General features: G+C 36.1%; 1 protein-coding gene across 1 annotated transcript in view; it reads right to left on the reverse strand.

Annotated features, from left to right (window-relative positions):
* The window catches only part of Cntnap5 (contactin associated protein family member 5), a 951234-nt gene that overhangs the window by 9102 nt on the left and 923976 nt on the right, over positions 1-18156 (reverse strand). The window contains exon 22 of the mRNA XM_051147230.1: positions 1101-1319. Coding sequence (XP_051003187.1) covers positions 1101-1319 — 219 coding nt within the window. The remainder of the gene's footprint in view (positions 1-1100; positions 1320-18156) is intronic.

Consider the following 18156-nt stretch of genomic DNA (forward strand, 5'->3'; position numbering starts at 1 on the left):
TTATTTGGCTCAGCTCTGGGTTATAAGTGCTCACTTGTACTTCTGGCATTTTACATAGGTGCTAAAAATTGTAGCTTGGTTCTCATGATTAGACAACAAGTATATAGCCAGTGAGCTCTCTTTCTATATCTTTCCAACTAATTTAGTGTAAACAATCACTTTATAATACACATCAAGTATCACACTTTATCCTTTCTATGTCTATAATTTTGTTAATTCTTCCTCCAAAAATCTAGTTCATAATAGTGATGTCAGCCCTATATAAGCCCCCATTGTGATGTTTTTGTGCTGATTAAATACTTAAATCCTCATATCAGTTTCCACTTAAACAATAGTGAAGGACAAAAACACATACATATTATGCATAAGTGCACAATACATACTACCTTAAACTATACACTAACTATAACTGCTCAGCACCTGAAACTAGAATTCTATTTAAAATATCTGTAGTTAATTTTAATTGTTAACTTGCTAATTATTAATTTTAATCAGATAAATGTACAGTATCTAAATATTATTTAATTTCATATTTATAATTTATTATTAACTAAAGCAACTGCTTAGTCTAGTGTCCATGGCCCTATATTGTCTATTTCTATTCACCATTGTTTGTATATTGGTTAATGGTAATAGTCAATTTGACAGAATTTATAATCACCTAGGCAAGACTCTGGAAATGCTTTTGGCATTATCTTGACTTCTTAACTGAGGTGAAAAGTATTGTCCATTGGGGTTGGCATCACTCTCTCGATGGCATTTTGAACTGTATAAATGGAGAATGCTCCAAATACAGGCATGCATAACCATTTTCTTCTTCCTGATTATGTGTGTGATGTAACCAGCTACTTCAAACTCCTTTCATTTATGATGGACTGGACACAACTGTGAATCAAAATAAACTCTTTCTTCCTTAATTTGCTTAAGTCAGAGTGTTCGGTAAATATAGATATGACCCATGTGAAGTCAGTTACAATTCATAACCACCTATAATCATAAAAGGCAAAATGCTGAGCACCGTCGTGAAACAATTTGGCTCTAAATGACAGCAGATATGGTGCTAGTGATGGAAAAGCAGGGAAGCGTCCTCTGGGAAGTACCTGATGAAGAGTGCACAGTGGTCACAGCATTCACATTGGAATCCACCAAGGAGGCACAGCTGGATTCTGTCAAGGCCCCTCTGACAGTCACAGGTGCAATGCTGGCATGGCGGAGAGCTGCCTTCAGTGGTGCTATGTGATTGTATTGGACTGAAGAAAGGCATCCAACAAAACCCAAAGTGTTTGCTCCAGCAATGTCTGCATCCAACCCATGAGTCTCTGCAATGAATAAAAAGAGCCACATGTCTTAGTTTTTCAAAATAATTTGTGTGTTGTCCTTGAGAATTTACTAAAATGGCTGAAGCTTTCTTGTTATTCTTTGAATAAGGAAACTCCTTATATTCCCGTCTTCCTCTTCTTCTCACCAACAGATTTACTGCAGGTGTCAAGACACCATTCATCCATATCTCATATAAAAGGTCTGTCACTACCTTTGCTTCAGATCAAAATGTTTCAGGCATCAAGCCCTATCTCTTTGAAAGTATTGCATCTCTGTCCCCATCACCCCTTATCTTTGGATGTAGGTAATTAACAAAGTAAATCACAATGCTCATTACAACATTTCATTCACAATTTTAAGAAGAGAAAAATAAGGAAACAATGGGATTAGAAATGAAAGCTATTCTCACAGAGATGTATCATGCTTGTTGTCTCAAGAAAGCTGAATAGCCTGAGTAAGAAAACATTTACACCTACATCACTTATCTTCATAGTGTTGACTGGACACTACCTGAAGAAATAGCTTTTGCCTATGAACATATTCAAATGGCTAGGGTATTTTTGAGCCTGTATAAGAGATAGAGATAGAATAATTTTGGAATTACAGCAAGATCAAATGTTTCATTTTCTTAAAGACATCCAATTCCTTTTCTTAAAAGGGGTCATTTGAGCAAATTGCTATGTTGCAATTACATAAAACTGTAATGCATAATGAACAGTATGTCTCTTAAGGTATAATACTTTCAAAATAACTAGGTAGCTAAAATATTTATTTTATTATGATAAGCATTTTAGTTTTTGGAAGAGGTGAAGGAATTTTCTTCCCTACCAGCATATATTATGATTACATTTTTGATTCATAAATGATCAAATGGTGCCTTCTTTGGACTCTAAGCTAATATTATGCTAGCAGCATTAAAGAAAAGATGCAAGGACAGACAATGAGGTGTTAATAGCTCTTAGTAATTCATGACTTCCTATTTCTCCTCTAATTAAAAAAAAGATTTATTTTTAGCATCCTTTCTCTTTCCCTGTGTCCTGTATGTATGTGTATGTGATTGTCTGCTTCTGTATTTGAGAATAACACTTATTTATGTGCTATCAGACAAAGAAGGTGTCAGATTTCCTGAAACAATAGTTTCCTTTGTGGCTACTGGAAAAAAACTAAGGGCTTCTGGTAGAGCAGTGAATGCTCTTAAGGGAGTCATCTCTTCAGCCTCATTAGTTTTTGTCCTCATCTTTCTTTTTCCCTACAATATCCACATTAAAAGAACAGTTTGTCACTTGTACTTTTTAGGGGCAAAATGAATAGGGACACATATAACTTCATGTGGCCAGTATAACACATTGCTGCAAGTTTAAATAATTTAAATTGCTTAAATTACAAACTAATTATATTTAATGTCTGTGGGTTGGAAGTTCAGCAGCATTCATGAGCTTCAAAATAAGGAGTCAGAATGGCCATGGTATTAATCATTTGGGGAAATTGTGTTTCTTTCCCATTTCTAGCTCTTATAGCCTTCTTTTCATGTCCTAGACTCCTTTGTACATCTTCATGTTAATCAACATCACTGAATTTTCCTCTGTGTCCATTTAATACTAACTTTCATATATTATTCTCTTCTTTATCTCTTTATTTTACTCTTAAAATACTTTTGATTACAATGATTTCATTGAAATAATAAAAATGAATCTGGACTGAGGAGACTCTCATCCATTAAAGTCGTTGCCAAGTCAGGTATGTAGCCAATGACTGGTGGTAAAATAAAGTTGGATTTAACCACTTATTGGCAATGAAAAATGTCAGAATTATATCTCATAAATGAAAAAGAAGTAAAAGTCAAGAGAAGGGAAGTATGAAATGGAATGACATTTTGGTATTGACAAATTTCAAAGTAGTGGAAAGTGATGTTTCATTGAAGTATGCCTTCAGGTTCTAAGACAAAAGAGTTAATTCTTATTGTTAAAGTTCACTGAAAGGAAGCCTTCACTGATTCCAGGAGTTTATCACTACAGAAGTTGTCACAAATCAAATATCTTCATAAAAACATTTTCATTTAGAGAATTTGGGTGAAATGCTAGAAAGTACCATTCATTCTTTAATATATATATTAAATTCCCTAGGATAGAGAAAAAGTGTGATAATGAAAAAACTAAATTCTCCCTTGATTATAATAAAATGCTTGGAACAGAAAGTTTATGCTATATAAAGCTAAAGCATTTTTTAAAACTAAAAATAAGAAAAATGTTAAAATATATAATTAGGCAATTATGGATCACATGGCCCATGGCTCACAGTTTCTGAAGCATCAGTGTGGTTCAGAACTTTGTTATTTGAAACATTTCCTGGATGAAGCTCCTTGATTCTGAGGACATAAATAAGGCTCACAAGACTCAGAAAACTAAATTCTTCAAGCTTACTGGAAGTTACAGAAACTTACAAGTTCACAACATAACAATTGCCACAGCAAGGAGACTCTCCAACCAGCCAAGCGCCCTGAAATCGTACAGAGAGCTTCAGGCATGCATGTTTCACGACTCATCATTCTAGATGGGATGGAATATTCAGGAGTTCAGATGTCTTTTAGTGTTCATGCTTCTATATCAGGTGAATAAAAGTTTGTAAGATTTTCATGGAATGAATGTAACTGAGCTAATTATTTGTTCTTGTGTCTTCTGTTGCTTTTATAAACCAGAACAAACGGGAAAAGAAAGATTAATTGTCTTACATTTTGAAGTTACAATCCATCACTGAGGGAAATCAGGGTAAGAACTCACATCAGGAACCATAAAGGGAGAATGTCTAATTGGTTCACAATTTCTCTTGTTTTCTAGGTTATTCTCAGCTGGCTTTCTGATGGAGCTCAGGAATGGTGTCATCCAGAGTGGGATGGGCCCTCCTCCACCAATTATCAGTCAAGAAATTGTCTTATAATTATGGTTACTTCCTAATGTGATCTTGGTAATTTTCCAAGTGAGACTTTCTCGGCTGTCTCTGGACTCTTTACTTGACTTCTGAAGCTAACTACGGCAGTGGTTATAATGTGGAATAAAATGTTAGAAGTTTAAGGAATGAAGCAAAGCATGTACAAGGCAGAAACTAAGAGCATAAAAAGAAGAATCAGAAAAGCAAAAATTATTTAGGAGATATATTAGGAGACACATGGAAATGAGATTCCCCATCTTCCAATGCATATTATATCATCCATTTATTGTACTGATTTCACTTTACCATAATGTCTATCTTCTTCTTGATTGTAGGTAGTTGCCCTTCTCAGTTCTCTACCTTTGTCAACTAGAACCCAAATATCAATATGAAGAGTGTTTCCTTAACTCTAGTAAAAAGAAATAATGGAGAAAAAGAAACACTTCCTAATATCAAGAGAAATGCAGCCTCATGTAGATATTAGTATATTTAAAAAGTGTTCAATCCAGCTGATTAAAATATGGATTTTTATTTTTATGTTCATACTAATGAAATGCTGAGGAGACAAGTTTTGTTCTTAAGACAACTTCAATGGTTTCTTTAGAAATCTGCCAAGACTGCACATAGAATATTTCTCTCCAATATCTTGAGTCTTCTAATCTCTAAACCTAAATGAACACAGTATTCAGATTTTGGTGGTCATGTAAGTCTTGTTGATATATGCCACTACAAGCTTTGTTTATAATAACTCAAAACACTTTATAAGTAAAGAGAGATGCACTGAGTCTTTAGATGCTTCCAAGGATCCCTCCACAGATGCCTTCCTCAGTGTGGTAGGTTGAAAGCCTTTTTTTCAGCAATCCACAGAGCTTTCTTCCTAATGGGTGAACTCCAAGTTTTCTACACTTAACTCATGATTACTTTTTATAACATTAAGCTTTGTTCCTTTCCCCAGTACCTACATACACACACGTGTGTGTGCGTTTATACATATGTGTGTATGCATGTCTATGATTATTGGTTCATCTCTTATGTCATATTATAGTTGATAATTTCTATGAAGAAATTATGACAAATTTTTATACAACTAAAGAGGAGTTTAGTTCTTTAAAATACAAACCTTTGATTGGAGAAATTGCTAAATAAACATTTTTGGGTACCAAAGGAGTCAATATTCAATAGGGCCTAAATATAGTAAGTCCTTTATAACTCTTATTTAGTTAAAAAAAATCTAGTACTATTAAATGTATAAATAATTGTATCAATAGAAAAAGAATACTTAAGTAGATGAATAGATGATACATTAGATAGATGGTAGATGGGCAGATAGATGTCATGTGATATAAGAGGCAAACAGGGAAAAAAAAGAAAGCTAATTTAGGTACAAAATGTGCCATAAAGTCTCAGTACAGGATTGCCTAACCATGTGTCTAGTAAGAACAGCAACAAACATGCTAAAGACCAAATGCCTAACCCCACAAAATGAACTATTAAGAACTAAAGAAGGCTAAAACCAGGAGAAATGCGTTTTTCCAAGGGAGAACTCAACAACTGGTTAGTTGGGAAAACACATACAGATAGCATTTCACAGACAGAGTAAAGTGTATTTATTGATCTAGGAATAAATATGTCTACACATATGTGTATATAACAACAATTGAAAAAAAATAAAGACATGAATTTGAAAGCCAGCAAGGAGAGTATATTGGAGTGCTTGGAGGGTAGAAAAGGAAGGGAGAAATTATGTAATTACAATTACAAAAATATTTAAAAGTCTACCTTTGAGAACCAATTACTTCAACTTAACAATTCACTGAACAGTTGAACACATGTTAATTGGTTGCCTGGCAACAAACATCATGCAGTAGCACTCTGTTAATAGAAGAGAGTGAATGCTGTCTTGCAAAGACATTAGCATCATGACTAAATTTTGAAATTCTAGATATGATACTCTCAGGACATAGTCTGCATTAAATATATTTTCCACAGAGAAATTAGATTTGAGGGTTTATGCTAATATTTAAAAGTAACTAGAGAATTCATTCCTTTGATTACATAAACAAAAGGATTTCCTCTTCCCAAGGCATATTTTATTGATGTAATGTGGAGTCAGAGCTGAATGAGGGCTATGAACTTATTTATTTCTATTTCTTATTTTTTTAAGTAAATGAGAAAAACTAGGGCATTTCATGTCCAAGTAGCAACTCTTTGAACAGAGTGTGAATTAGATACAGAAATTTAGTAACTTTCCTGAGGGCGGATGTCACATTAGAGTGTGAAGAAGCCACTAAAGTGAAAAGTAATACTAGTCACCTTCAGTGATTTGATTCTTTTCCTATCTTAGCGTTGGCATCTTGTATATTTTATATGTTAGAGTATTTTATAGCTCAAGTAACAAAGCTTAATGTACATGACATAAATAAATAAGATTAATTCTCTTATATAACAATATGCCTACAGCCATGGTCAGTCAGCTTTGGACACATAATATCAGAAAGACCCCTGTGAGGCTACCTTGTACTCAGGCTGGACGGAAATGACTGTTTAGTCCCAGGCATCACAAAAAGAAAATATAGAAAGAAAAGAAGGGCTAAGGAAAAGATAAAATCAGTAAAGGGCTCACCACTCAGGTATATGTAGCATCATCTGAAAAGGTGAGTACTGTAAAATAAGCCTGTCAGCCCTTGAGAGGTGGAGACTGACGGGTCACAGAGGCTCACTCATGAGAAAGTCTATGCAACTAGTGAGCTCCAGTGAGAAATACTGCCTCAAAAAATAAAACAAAGATTGACAAAGATAGCTAGCATTGATGTTTCACCTCTACATGTAGAGATACTCATACTTTTTCACATGAACACACAAAAGCACACACAAAGAAGAAGAGTCAGCCTCACCCCATGTGTCTATGCTAAGTGAGATCAGAACGTATGCACAGGGACTACACGGACTTCTTACATCTAGACTATGCCAGCTTCGTTTCTAGTACAATGATTGCACTGCAAATGGCAATTTCTCTACATTAGGAGTTTTTAAACATTCCAGACATGATATCATTTATTACTGCTTAAATGCCATGTAAATTTTACATATCTACATAGATTTTCATATATCAGTACTGTTTATTTTGTATAAATAAAATAGAGAACATATAAAGCAAGAAGTTGCAGCACATGTCGCATGAACTATCCAGTAATTCTAGAGGAAACAGCATCTGAAAAAGATAATCCTGTATGTCTAAGATTGTGCATGACAAAGTTGAAAAACAATGCAAGGATGGAGATGACTTATGACCATGCTGATTCCCAAGTCAACGTGCTCCTTCTCTAGTTGTCCTTGGATCACCATGTGAGAACTACAGCGGAAATCAACTAGAAGCTTCTCTCAACATCTACAGATGTTGTGAGCTTTGTAGTGTACTTGAATTCAAGTAAAAATAAGAATTATTATTGATATTAGCTAGAAACGATAGGATTTGTGTTGGTTAATATTGATTATGAACTAGGCTCCATGTAGAGTCACTTAGGAAACAAACCTTGATAATTTCTGTGAGGGAGTTCATAGTCTTCATTTTTTGAGTTGGGCAGCACCATCCTATGGGCTGTGTCTTAGACTGATCCATCACATCTACAGTCTGGAAGCAGAGAAAGATGAATGCTGGTACTCAGAAGATTTTCTCCTTTTGATTCAGTGCAGGAATGCAGCATTTAAAGTGAGGCTGTGCTCCTCAGTTTTTCTGTCAAGAATCTTCCTCACAGACATTACCCAGACCTTTGTCTCTAAGACAACTCTAGAGTGTGACAAGTTGACAGTCAACATAATAAAACTATCACAGAAACCATTAACTGCTCTGCCCCAAATAAATGAATATGAGGCTCAGAGGTAATGACCAACATCTCTGCATATTTCGTGGAGGCTGAGCCCAGACAAGATCTTTTTGTGGCAAGCACAGTAACTCAGTGTGTTTAGTTGAAGGAATATGTTCTTTGACTCAAACTAAATTCTATTCTGTTTTTTTCCTTAGAATTTAATAAACAATTTCTCCCTGACCTCATTAACCTCCCACAAAGTGTGACCTCAGAGAGCCAATCTCTTTTCCTCCTGAGGAATGCCAAGTTTAACTGACCAGGAAACTAATGAACTAATCATGCTCAATGAATGCTGACTGTGCTTTACTTCAGGATGTGTGTGTGTGTGTGTGTGTGTGTGTGTGTGTGTGTGCGCGTGTATGCTCCTGTGCGTGGAGGCCAGGTGTCAATATGCAATGTCTTCCTTGGCCACTCTCCACTTATTTTTTTTAAGACAGACATTATCACTGAACCTGGAAATCACCAATTTGGTTCTCTTCCCTTGTTTGTATTGTTTGGATATATAATTAGTTGAAGGCTTATTTATTGATTGATTAATTGATGTTTACTTATTTGAATGCTTTTTGCAGTATTTTCTTTTATTTATAAGGTGATATTAAGATGTCCAGCAATTACCCTATTTCAGTCAAAGTTACAGACACCCTCCTATATTTTCATCTTCTCCCAGTACTGGAGAAAAAGACAGACATCTATCTTTTTTTATATGGGTGCTGGTTCTCTGAGCTCAAGTCCTCATTCTAATATGGTAATCACTTTTTCAACAGAGCCATTTTCCCAGGTTTTATATATATAAATGACTCTTTGAACATGTCCTGATAAGATGTGGTGTACTGGATGATTTTAGTATAAGGTATTTGTAACTAGTGTGATTAGAATTGCTAATTAAGGATGACAGAAGCACAGAGGCTTCTCTCTGGTATCTGAATTGAGGTTGAGCAGCTAGAAGAGGCACACTGCAGCTCACATTAACAGTTGGGATTGCCATCCCAAATGCTGCAGTGGCACAGCTCTTCCCATTCTTCAGTCTGGAGCATTGCCATCATCTGCAGCTACTGATGTCTCCTGGGTCTCTAGCTTTTCACTGCACTGCATGTCTCCTGTTTTGTATATAGATAAACTTTAGTCACAGCAAGGAGCCTCCACATTTCCTTGTCCATGAAAAGAGCAAGCCAGTGTGAAAGCTGACTTTGTAATGGGACCAGAACCTCTGATGTTTGGCCCCTGTTTTAAATTCACCACTTGCCAGTCATTCTTTATTATATACATTAACTTAATGTAGAATTTGGCAATTCAACCAGGGACCTATGTAGCATGGCCCCAGGCCTCAAATTACAACTGCATGTCATTTTTATCACATACTTTTAACTTAGAGCAGAAATTGCCTAAAATATGAACACTGCCTTTCCTATTTTTCCATCTGATTCCATACATCACATGAATAACAAATTACCCTTTTCTTATTATATTTTATGTAATGTATGCATCAATAAAAACAGTCAAAATAGCCTAAACACAAAGTTTCTTTTAACCCAGGTTATTAAGAACTCTAACACTATGCAGTCCAGACATTTGACTGCAGATATTACCAAAAGATGTGACATTTTTCCTAGATTTTTTGCTCTGTTCTCCACACACTATAGCAATTATTTGCCTCTGTACAAAATTATGTTAGAGGCATCAGACAGCTCCTCTCTTTCAGGCATAAAGAAAATCACAAAGATTTATATAGTTCATAAGCCAGACCTTTTGGAAAGTACAGAAACTTCTGTTTATAAACCGGTCATCATTCAAAGCAAGGCCATAAGGCCATTCTGAGTTCAGTGGAAGCTAGGGAGTGTGCAAGCTTTAAAATCTAGGAACAGTGTTCCCTTAAAAATAATATGAAAAAAATTCAAACTGAGAAATGTCACAGTGTTCTATTAAAGAAGGGAAATTAATACCTGACAGTTTAATAAACACTCCCTGAAAATGTTACATTTTTTATTTTCTTTCAATTAAACATTTATATAACACATCTTTCAGCTATAGGGTTTTGTAAATAATCAATCAGAATTTTGGGCTTGAATAAGCAGTTTTCCTATTTATTAACATTGTTTCATTAGATATCACTATTTTTTAGACTCTTAAAATGTATAAAATAAATATTGAAGATGTTCCTTGCACACAGCTGACTAAAGACAACAGGAGAGTGGTTGAGAAAATAATGCAGTGTGTAAAATGTGTCCATACAAGTATAAGGAACCTAATTTATTCCCAAGAACCTGAAGAAAGTGGTAGTGGTGGAGGATTCCAAGAGGATGGTGCCCCATGTGTACTGTGTCTAGGGAGCAGAAGATCAGAGCCTGTGAAATGGACTAAAGGGAAGGAGTTGGGAAAGATCAGAAAGAGCATCCTCATCATGGCCAACATCCCCCAGGTTTGGGAGTCACAAGCTTTGAGAATGCTGCAGTCCTCTGGGTACTCAAGCAGAGATCAGGCCCCATGGGAAGCAGTGGATGGCCCAGTGAAATCAAGTTTGGAGAGCCAAGTCAGGCAGGAGCCACAACCCACATTAGCTGATATCTTTGTAAGGTCTCTGGGACACCCAAGCTGTTTCTAGCTTGGCTCTCTCTCTGTCAGTCTGCAACTTATTGACATGGCTCATCTAGGATATGGAGAACTAACAAGCAAGGGTGAGTCGGCATGGACCACAACCCATAGTAGGATTGTGGGACACCAGAGCACTTAGGACTTGGAACTCTTTCTGCTCACAGCTTACTGTAATGGTCCATCTGGGTCAGAAAAGGTGAACCAGCAGAGGTGAGTTCATTTTTGGCCACAAAACACATTATCTACATATCAAGGAGGCCTGAGCAGTACCCAAGCATCATTTGGCTTGAATTTCTCTCAGCCAGCTCCTCTCCTGCCTGATCCAACTGGAACACAGACAGGTAACCATGTAGAGCTGAGGTGGGTGCAGGCTCCAACACCCATTTCCGACCATCCTGAGAAAGCTTCTTTGGAGCTCTAGTAAATAGCCCTCAGCTTGGAGCACTCTCTCATGGTTCCTTACCTGACTGGCCCATGTAAAACACACACAGACATGCAGCACACTGGAGGAACCTCCAGGCAATCTAACACTAGAGACAAGAGAGGCTAGAGGCCAGGGAAGAAGATAAGCAACAAAACTTAGGGCCATATGATACCAATGGAAACCAGTGATCCTACCACTACATGCCCTGGAGATATGAAAACCAACAAAGAACAAGGATAAGATTTTAAATCTGAGGTGATGAAAATGATAGAAGCATGGAAGGAGGAACATAAATCTTTGAAAGAAATGTAGGAAAATACATTCAAGCAGATGAAGGATTAGAATAAATCCTATAAAGAATTATAAGAAAATTCCATCAGGAAAAAAATGAAAGATGTGAATAATACTATTCAATGTCTAAAAAGGGCAGTCTTGGAGTTGGAAAAACTAGGGAAGAGATGAGGAAATACAGACACAAGCAACAGCAACAGAATACACTGATGGAAGAGCAAATCACAAGTGTAGAAGATACAGTTGAAGTTATGAATACATCAGTCAAAGAAAACATTAAAAGGAAAATTTTCTGGCACAAAACATCCATGAAATCTTGGACATTGTAAAAAGAGCAAACCTAAGAATAATAAGAATAGAAGAAGGATAAGACCCCAAACTCCAAGGCCTAGAAAACATTTTCAATATAATAATAAAAGAAAATGCCTAATCACATAAAAGAAGCCTACAGAACTTGAAAAAGATGTATTCCAGGTAGACAGATCAAAGAAGTAGGCTGGGGTAGCCATTGTAATACTAAAATAGATTTGCAACAAAATCTAATCAAACGAGATTAGGAAAGACACTTCATACCCATCAAAGAAAAAATACAGCAAGGGAACATATCAATCCTGAACATCTATGCCCCAAATACAGGACTATCCACAATCATAAAAGAAATTTTACTAAAGCTTAAATTACACATTGAACCACACACATTAATAGTGGGAGACTGCAAGACCCCTCTCATCTATTGAGATCCATCATCGAGATGGAAACTAATGAAGAAATAATTAAACTAATACATGTCATGAATCAATGGACCTAACATATCTACAGAAAATTTTACCAAACTCAAGAGAATAAACCTTCTTCTCTGCACCTTATGGAACCATCTATAAACTGACCACATAGGTGGCCATAACGGGAACCTCAACAGATAAGAGAAGATCAAAATAACCCCTTGTTCTTCTCAGGCCACCATGGATTAAATCTGAAATTCAACAAAAGAAACAACAGAAAGCCTAAAAATTCATGGAAACTGCATAACTCTCTACTCAATGATCTCTGGGTCAGGGATGAAATTTTAAAAAAATAAATTAAAGACTTCATAGAATTCAAAGGAAATGGAGACCCAACATTTTGAAACTTATAAGACACAATGAAAGTAATGCTAAGAAGAAAGATCACAGTACTAAGCACCTTCATAAAGAAGCTGGAGCGATCCCATACCATCAACTTAACAACATACCTGAAAGCTCTAGAAAAAAACAAATCAGACACACCCAAGAGGAGTAAAATGCTGGAAATCATCAAACTCAGGGCTAAACTAATAAATTAGAAACAAAGAGAACAATTCAAAGAATCAATAAAACCAAGAGCTGGTTTTTTGAGAAAATCAGTAAGATAGACAAATCCTTAGCCAAAATAAATAAAAGACTGAGGGAGATTAATCAAATAAACAAATTCAGAAAGGAAAAAGGAGACATAAAAACAGGCACCAAGAAAACCTGTAAAACTTACTTCAAAAGCCTATATGCCACAAAATCTGAAAATCTAAATGGCATGGACAATTTCCTTGATAGTACCAATTATTAAAATTTAATGAAGATCAGGTAAACAAATTAAATATTCCTCTGTATTCTAAGGAAATAGAAACAGTACTCAAAAGTCTCCCAACCAAAAAATTCACAGGGCTGGATTTATTCAGTGTAGAATTCTACCAGACATTCAAAGAAGAGCTAATACCAATTCTCTTCAAACTACTCCACAAAATAGAAACAGGAGGAATATTACAATACACATTCTATGATGCCATAGTCACCTTGATACCTAAATCATACAAACAACCAACAAAGAAAAAGAATCTCAGAACAATTTCCCTTATGAACATTGATGCAAAAATAATAAAATACTTGTAAACTGAATACAAAAACACATAAAAAATATCATTCCCTATGACTAAGCTTCATCCCAGGAATGTAGGAATTGTTTAATATATGGAAATCCATCAATGTACTCTAACATATAAACAAAGTAAAAGGCAAAAACCTACATGATCATCTTGTTCAATGGCAAAAAAGCATTTGACAAAATCCAACACCCCTTCATGACAAAAATTTTGGAGAGATATTGTACTTGAAGTCCTACTTAGAGAAATAAGACAACTAGAGATAAAAGGAATACAAACTGGAAAGGGAGAAGTCAAAATATCACTATTTGCAGATGATATGATAGTATACATACGTGACCTCAAAAATTCTACCAAGGAACACCTTAAGCAAAGTGTCTGGGTACAAAATCAATATTTAAAAAATCAGCAATCATTCATTGTAGAAAAGACAAACAGGCTGAGATAGAAACTAAGGAAACAAAACTCTCCACAGAAGCCACAAATAATATATAGAATCTTGGTGTAACTCTAATAAAGCAAATGAAAGAACTCTAGGAAAAATCTACAGGTCTCTGAAGAAAGCAATTAAAGTAAATATCAAAAGGTGGAAAGATCTCCCATGCTTATAGATTGTTATGATTAACATAGTAAAAATATCCATCTTATGAAAAGCAATATATAGATTCAATGTAATTCCCAGCGAAATTCTTTGCTGACTTTGAAAGAACTCTTCTTTTAGCAGAACATAAAGACTAGCTAAGAAAATCATATACAACCAAAATACCTATATATCGACTTAAAAACAACCCATTTAAAACTAAAACTAAATTAATGGGTTTTCAATATCATCAGACACAGAGAAGAGATATGACAAATATTGCTTTACTTTCAGAATTGTAAACTCACTAAGACAGAAAATATGTTTTCTCCAAGGTTGCCAAATACAAGGAGACAAAACACTATGAATGTTATATTTATGTATTATTTAAATTTTTATGGTCCTTCTTGATGTGTATGGTTTGTTGTATATATGTATAATAATATAAATGTATATGTAAAAGTAAAAATTAAAAAAATAACTTTAAACACACAAACACACATGGAAAATCATGTGGAGGAATCTTCTGGAGGAATCTCCACCCCTGATATCCAGCCATACTATTAAGAAACAGTAATACAAACTACATGATAGTGGCATAGAAATATACTGGCTAATCAATGGAATTTAATCAAAGATTCAGACATAAATCCATACACATATGGACACTTGATTTTTGACAAGGAAACCAAATCTACACAATGGAAAAATCATTACATCTTCAACAAATGGTGCTGGTCTAACTGGATGTATAATTGTAGAAAAATTCAAATAGAGCCATATATATCACCCTGCACAGAAATAAAGTCCAAGTGGATTAAAGATCTAAACATAAAACCAGACACATTAAATCTACTAGAATAAAAAGTGGGGAAAAGCCTTGAGCTCATTGGCACATGACACAACTTCCTTAACAGAACACCAATAGTTTAGGCTCTAAAATCAACAATTAATAAATGGGACCTAATGAAGCTAAAACGTTTTTGTAAGGTAAAGGACACTGTCAAGAGAACAAAATGACAGCCTACAGACTGGGAAAAGATCTTCACCAGCTCTACATCTGACAAAGGGCTAATATCTAAACTATTTAAAGAACTCAAGAAATAAATACCACCAAACAAATAATGCAATCAAAATTTTGAGTATGGAACTAAACAGAGAATTCTCAGCAAAGGACTATCAAATTGCTGAGAAACACTTAAAGAAATGCTCAACATCAATTATTCATTAGGGAACTGCAAACTGAAACAACTCTGAGATTCCATCTTACACCTATCAGAATGGCTAAGATAAAAAGCCAAAGTAAGAGCACATGCTGTCAAAGATGTGGAGAAAAGGGAGCACTCCTCCATTGCTGGTAGAAGTGCACACTTGTACAACCACTTTGAAAATAAACCTGGCGCCTTCTCAGAAGATTGGGAATAGTGCTACTTAAAGACCCAGCCATACTATTCCTGAACCAATACTGGAAAGATGCTCCACCATAAACCAGGGATAGTTGTAAAACCAGAGTCTGGAAACAAGCAAGATGTGCCTCAACTGAATAATGGATAAATAACCTGTTATATATTTACACAATGGAATAGTACTTAGCTATTAAAACAAGGAAACCTTGACATTTTAAGCAAATCTGTGGAACTAGAAAAGATCATCCCTAGTGAGGTATCCCAGATCCAGAAATAAATGCATGGTATATACTCACTTATAAGCAGATATTAGTCAAATAATACAGGGCAACCACAGTATAACACACAGACCTAAAGAAATTAAATAACAAATTAGACCCTATGGAGAATGCTTAATTCTCATCAAGAAGGATAAATAGAATATATACCAAAAGCACCGGAAGAGAAGGAACAGGAAATGAGCTTACCATATATGTCCTCTTAAAGATATCACCCAGCATGAGATCCAAGCAGCCAAATTCCAGGGTGGAGCACAGGGAGTCTTATTGAAGAGGTGGGGAATAGCAGCACCTGCAGGGATCAGAAGCTCTACAAGGAGACCAGTGGTTCTAAAAAATTCTGGCAGAGCAGGGTGTGCTGCAAAAACTGACACACCACCCAAGGACCATGCATGGTCTTAACCTAGACCTATTCAGATGTAGAAGATAGGCAGTAGAGTCTCACTATGGATCCCATAATATAGTAAAGAGTGACTACTTCTGACATGGACTATAGCCCCCACACTCTGATCACTCCCCTATGGTAGGGAAGCCTTGGCAGTCTACAGAGGAAGAAGATGCAGGCAGTCCAGATGAGACTTGACTGGCTGAGGTCCGATGTTAGGGATGTGGGCTCCCCTTTCTGAGGACTAGGGGAGGGAAGGAGGATGGGATTGGGAGGTGATGAGTGAGGAGGCTACAGTTGGGATTTAAAATGAACAAATTTAAAAAATTAAATTAATAATTTGTGGTGGAGATATTGCTGCTCAGTTGTGGAAACAGCAGTAGAGTGGATAATACAGGGAATGTTGGAGCTCACCTGCCTTACCTCTATATCAGCCCATGAATGCCAGGCCCCAGTGAGATACCTTGTCAAAATCAAAGTGCACAGCTCCTGAGAAAAGACATCAATGTGGACCTCTAGCTTTTTCAAATTTATGTGCACATGTATATGGGCATCTATACACACAAACGGGCATAAACTTGTGCACACATATACATTTACACATAAGAAATCAAATAAATAAAAGAACAGTGGCTTTTCATGTTTTCTCCACAAACAGGGTCTAATTCTCTTCGATTCTATATCTACAATGACTTATGATGAATTTATCCTTTGTAATTCACTGGAACTGATGCTACTAGATCCAAGTCCAACCTTTTCCTTGACAGAGAGATCATGTGGAGATACTCTAAAAATTATCACCCTCTCATGTGTCTGATTTAATCAACATAAGTGGGAGTGAATCACTTAGACTCTGAAGAGTGAGCTTCCGTTCCTCCAATATCCCCATGATTTAGTTATCAGAGGAGCTGAAAACCCAGTCCAGTCCAGCAGGAGCAGTTCATCCTCCTAACCTTCAAAGTCACAGGACTTGTAAACCAGATGTTAGTTATGCTTTTAAACAATGTGGTACCTTAATGCCTAGTAACAGATTCCTGGAACTGTGTGTTATCTATCTGTTGAGCATACACGGCAAGACTGAAGGCCAGCTTGTACATCTCACTGCCAAGCACATGGAACTCTCATAGTGTTTAGACATCACAGTCTCACACTGAATAGCCTAAGTGGGGAAGAAGACCACATCCAATGCAGCAATCAGCAAGACAAAACTGCATATTCATATTCTAGTTTCATTCAGCTTTTTCATGACTGTTCCTCTATATGTGTAGTCATTTAATGTCTGTCTATAATTTTACACACTATATAATTAGGCTTATGCCTCATGTGCTTTTTATTGAAAACTGAATAATAGAGTCAGATGGATCTTTGGATGGCAGACAATCTGAGTTTGCTTGCCAACTCAGCCAAGCAATGAAGTGAATAGTGACTGTTCCATGTCTGAAGACTATAGCAGGGACAAAGATACAAGATTCATTTATTAGGGCTGATAAGCTGGTTCAATGCATGAAGCTCTTGTCCTAAAGCTTAGGAACTGGAAAGATTCTGATCCCTGAACCTACAGGTAAGCAAGACAGGCACAGGTGTGGCCTGTAATCCCAGAGATATGCAATCCTTGGGGTAAACTAGTTAACTAGACTTGATAATTAGTGAGCTTTGGATTAAATAAAGAGACCCAACGTAGTGAATAGGAGTTGACAGCATTTGAGGAAAATACAGTATTGAATCTGGAAAAATACCCCAATCTAGTGAACATCAGGATGGCATCTGTGGAATTTTGGAAGTGAAATGTACCCCATAGTTCATATATGTGATCACTCCATCCACAGATGCCACTGCTATTTGTGATGGTCATGTAACCTTAGAAGGTGGAGCTTCAGGACAGAAGTACTTCACTAGGAGCAAGGTTTAAATGCAATAGCTTGCCTCCATTCCCTCTTTTCCTTATGTTTCTGGAGTGCAGATTCAATGCAACTGGTCAGCTTCCTGCTGCAGATGCCATGCCTGGCTACTCACATGATAAATGACAGACTCTTATCACTATGGAAACATAACACAATGTAAACCAAGTCTTTCACAAGTTACTTTTTGTTGTTGTATTTTACCACAGTAACTGAAAAGAAACATATGCAGTTTAAAGATCAGTGAAATGAATGTAGGCTTCTCAGTTCAGCACTCCCTCTTCAGTGTGCTAATGATAAGAC

The sequence above is a fragment of the Acomys russatus genome, chromosome 6 (genome assembly GCF_903995435.1).
Source record: "Acomys russatus chromosome 6, mAcoRus1.1, whole genome shotgun sequence".
NCBI lineage: Eukaryota > Metazoa > Chordata > Mammalia > Rodentia > Muridae > Acomys > Acomys russatus.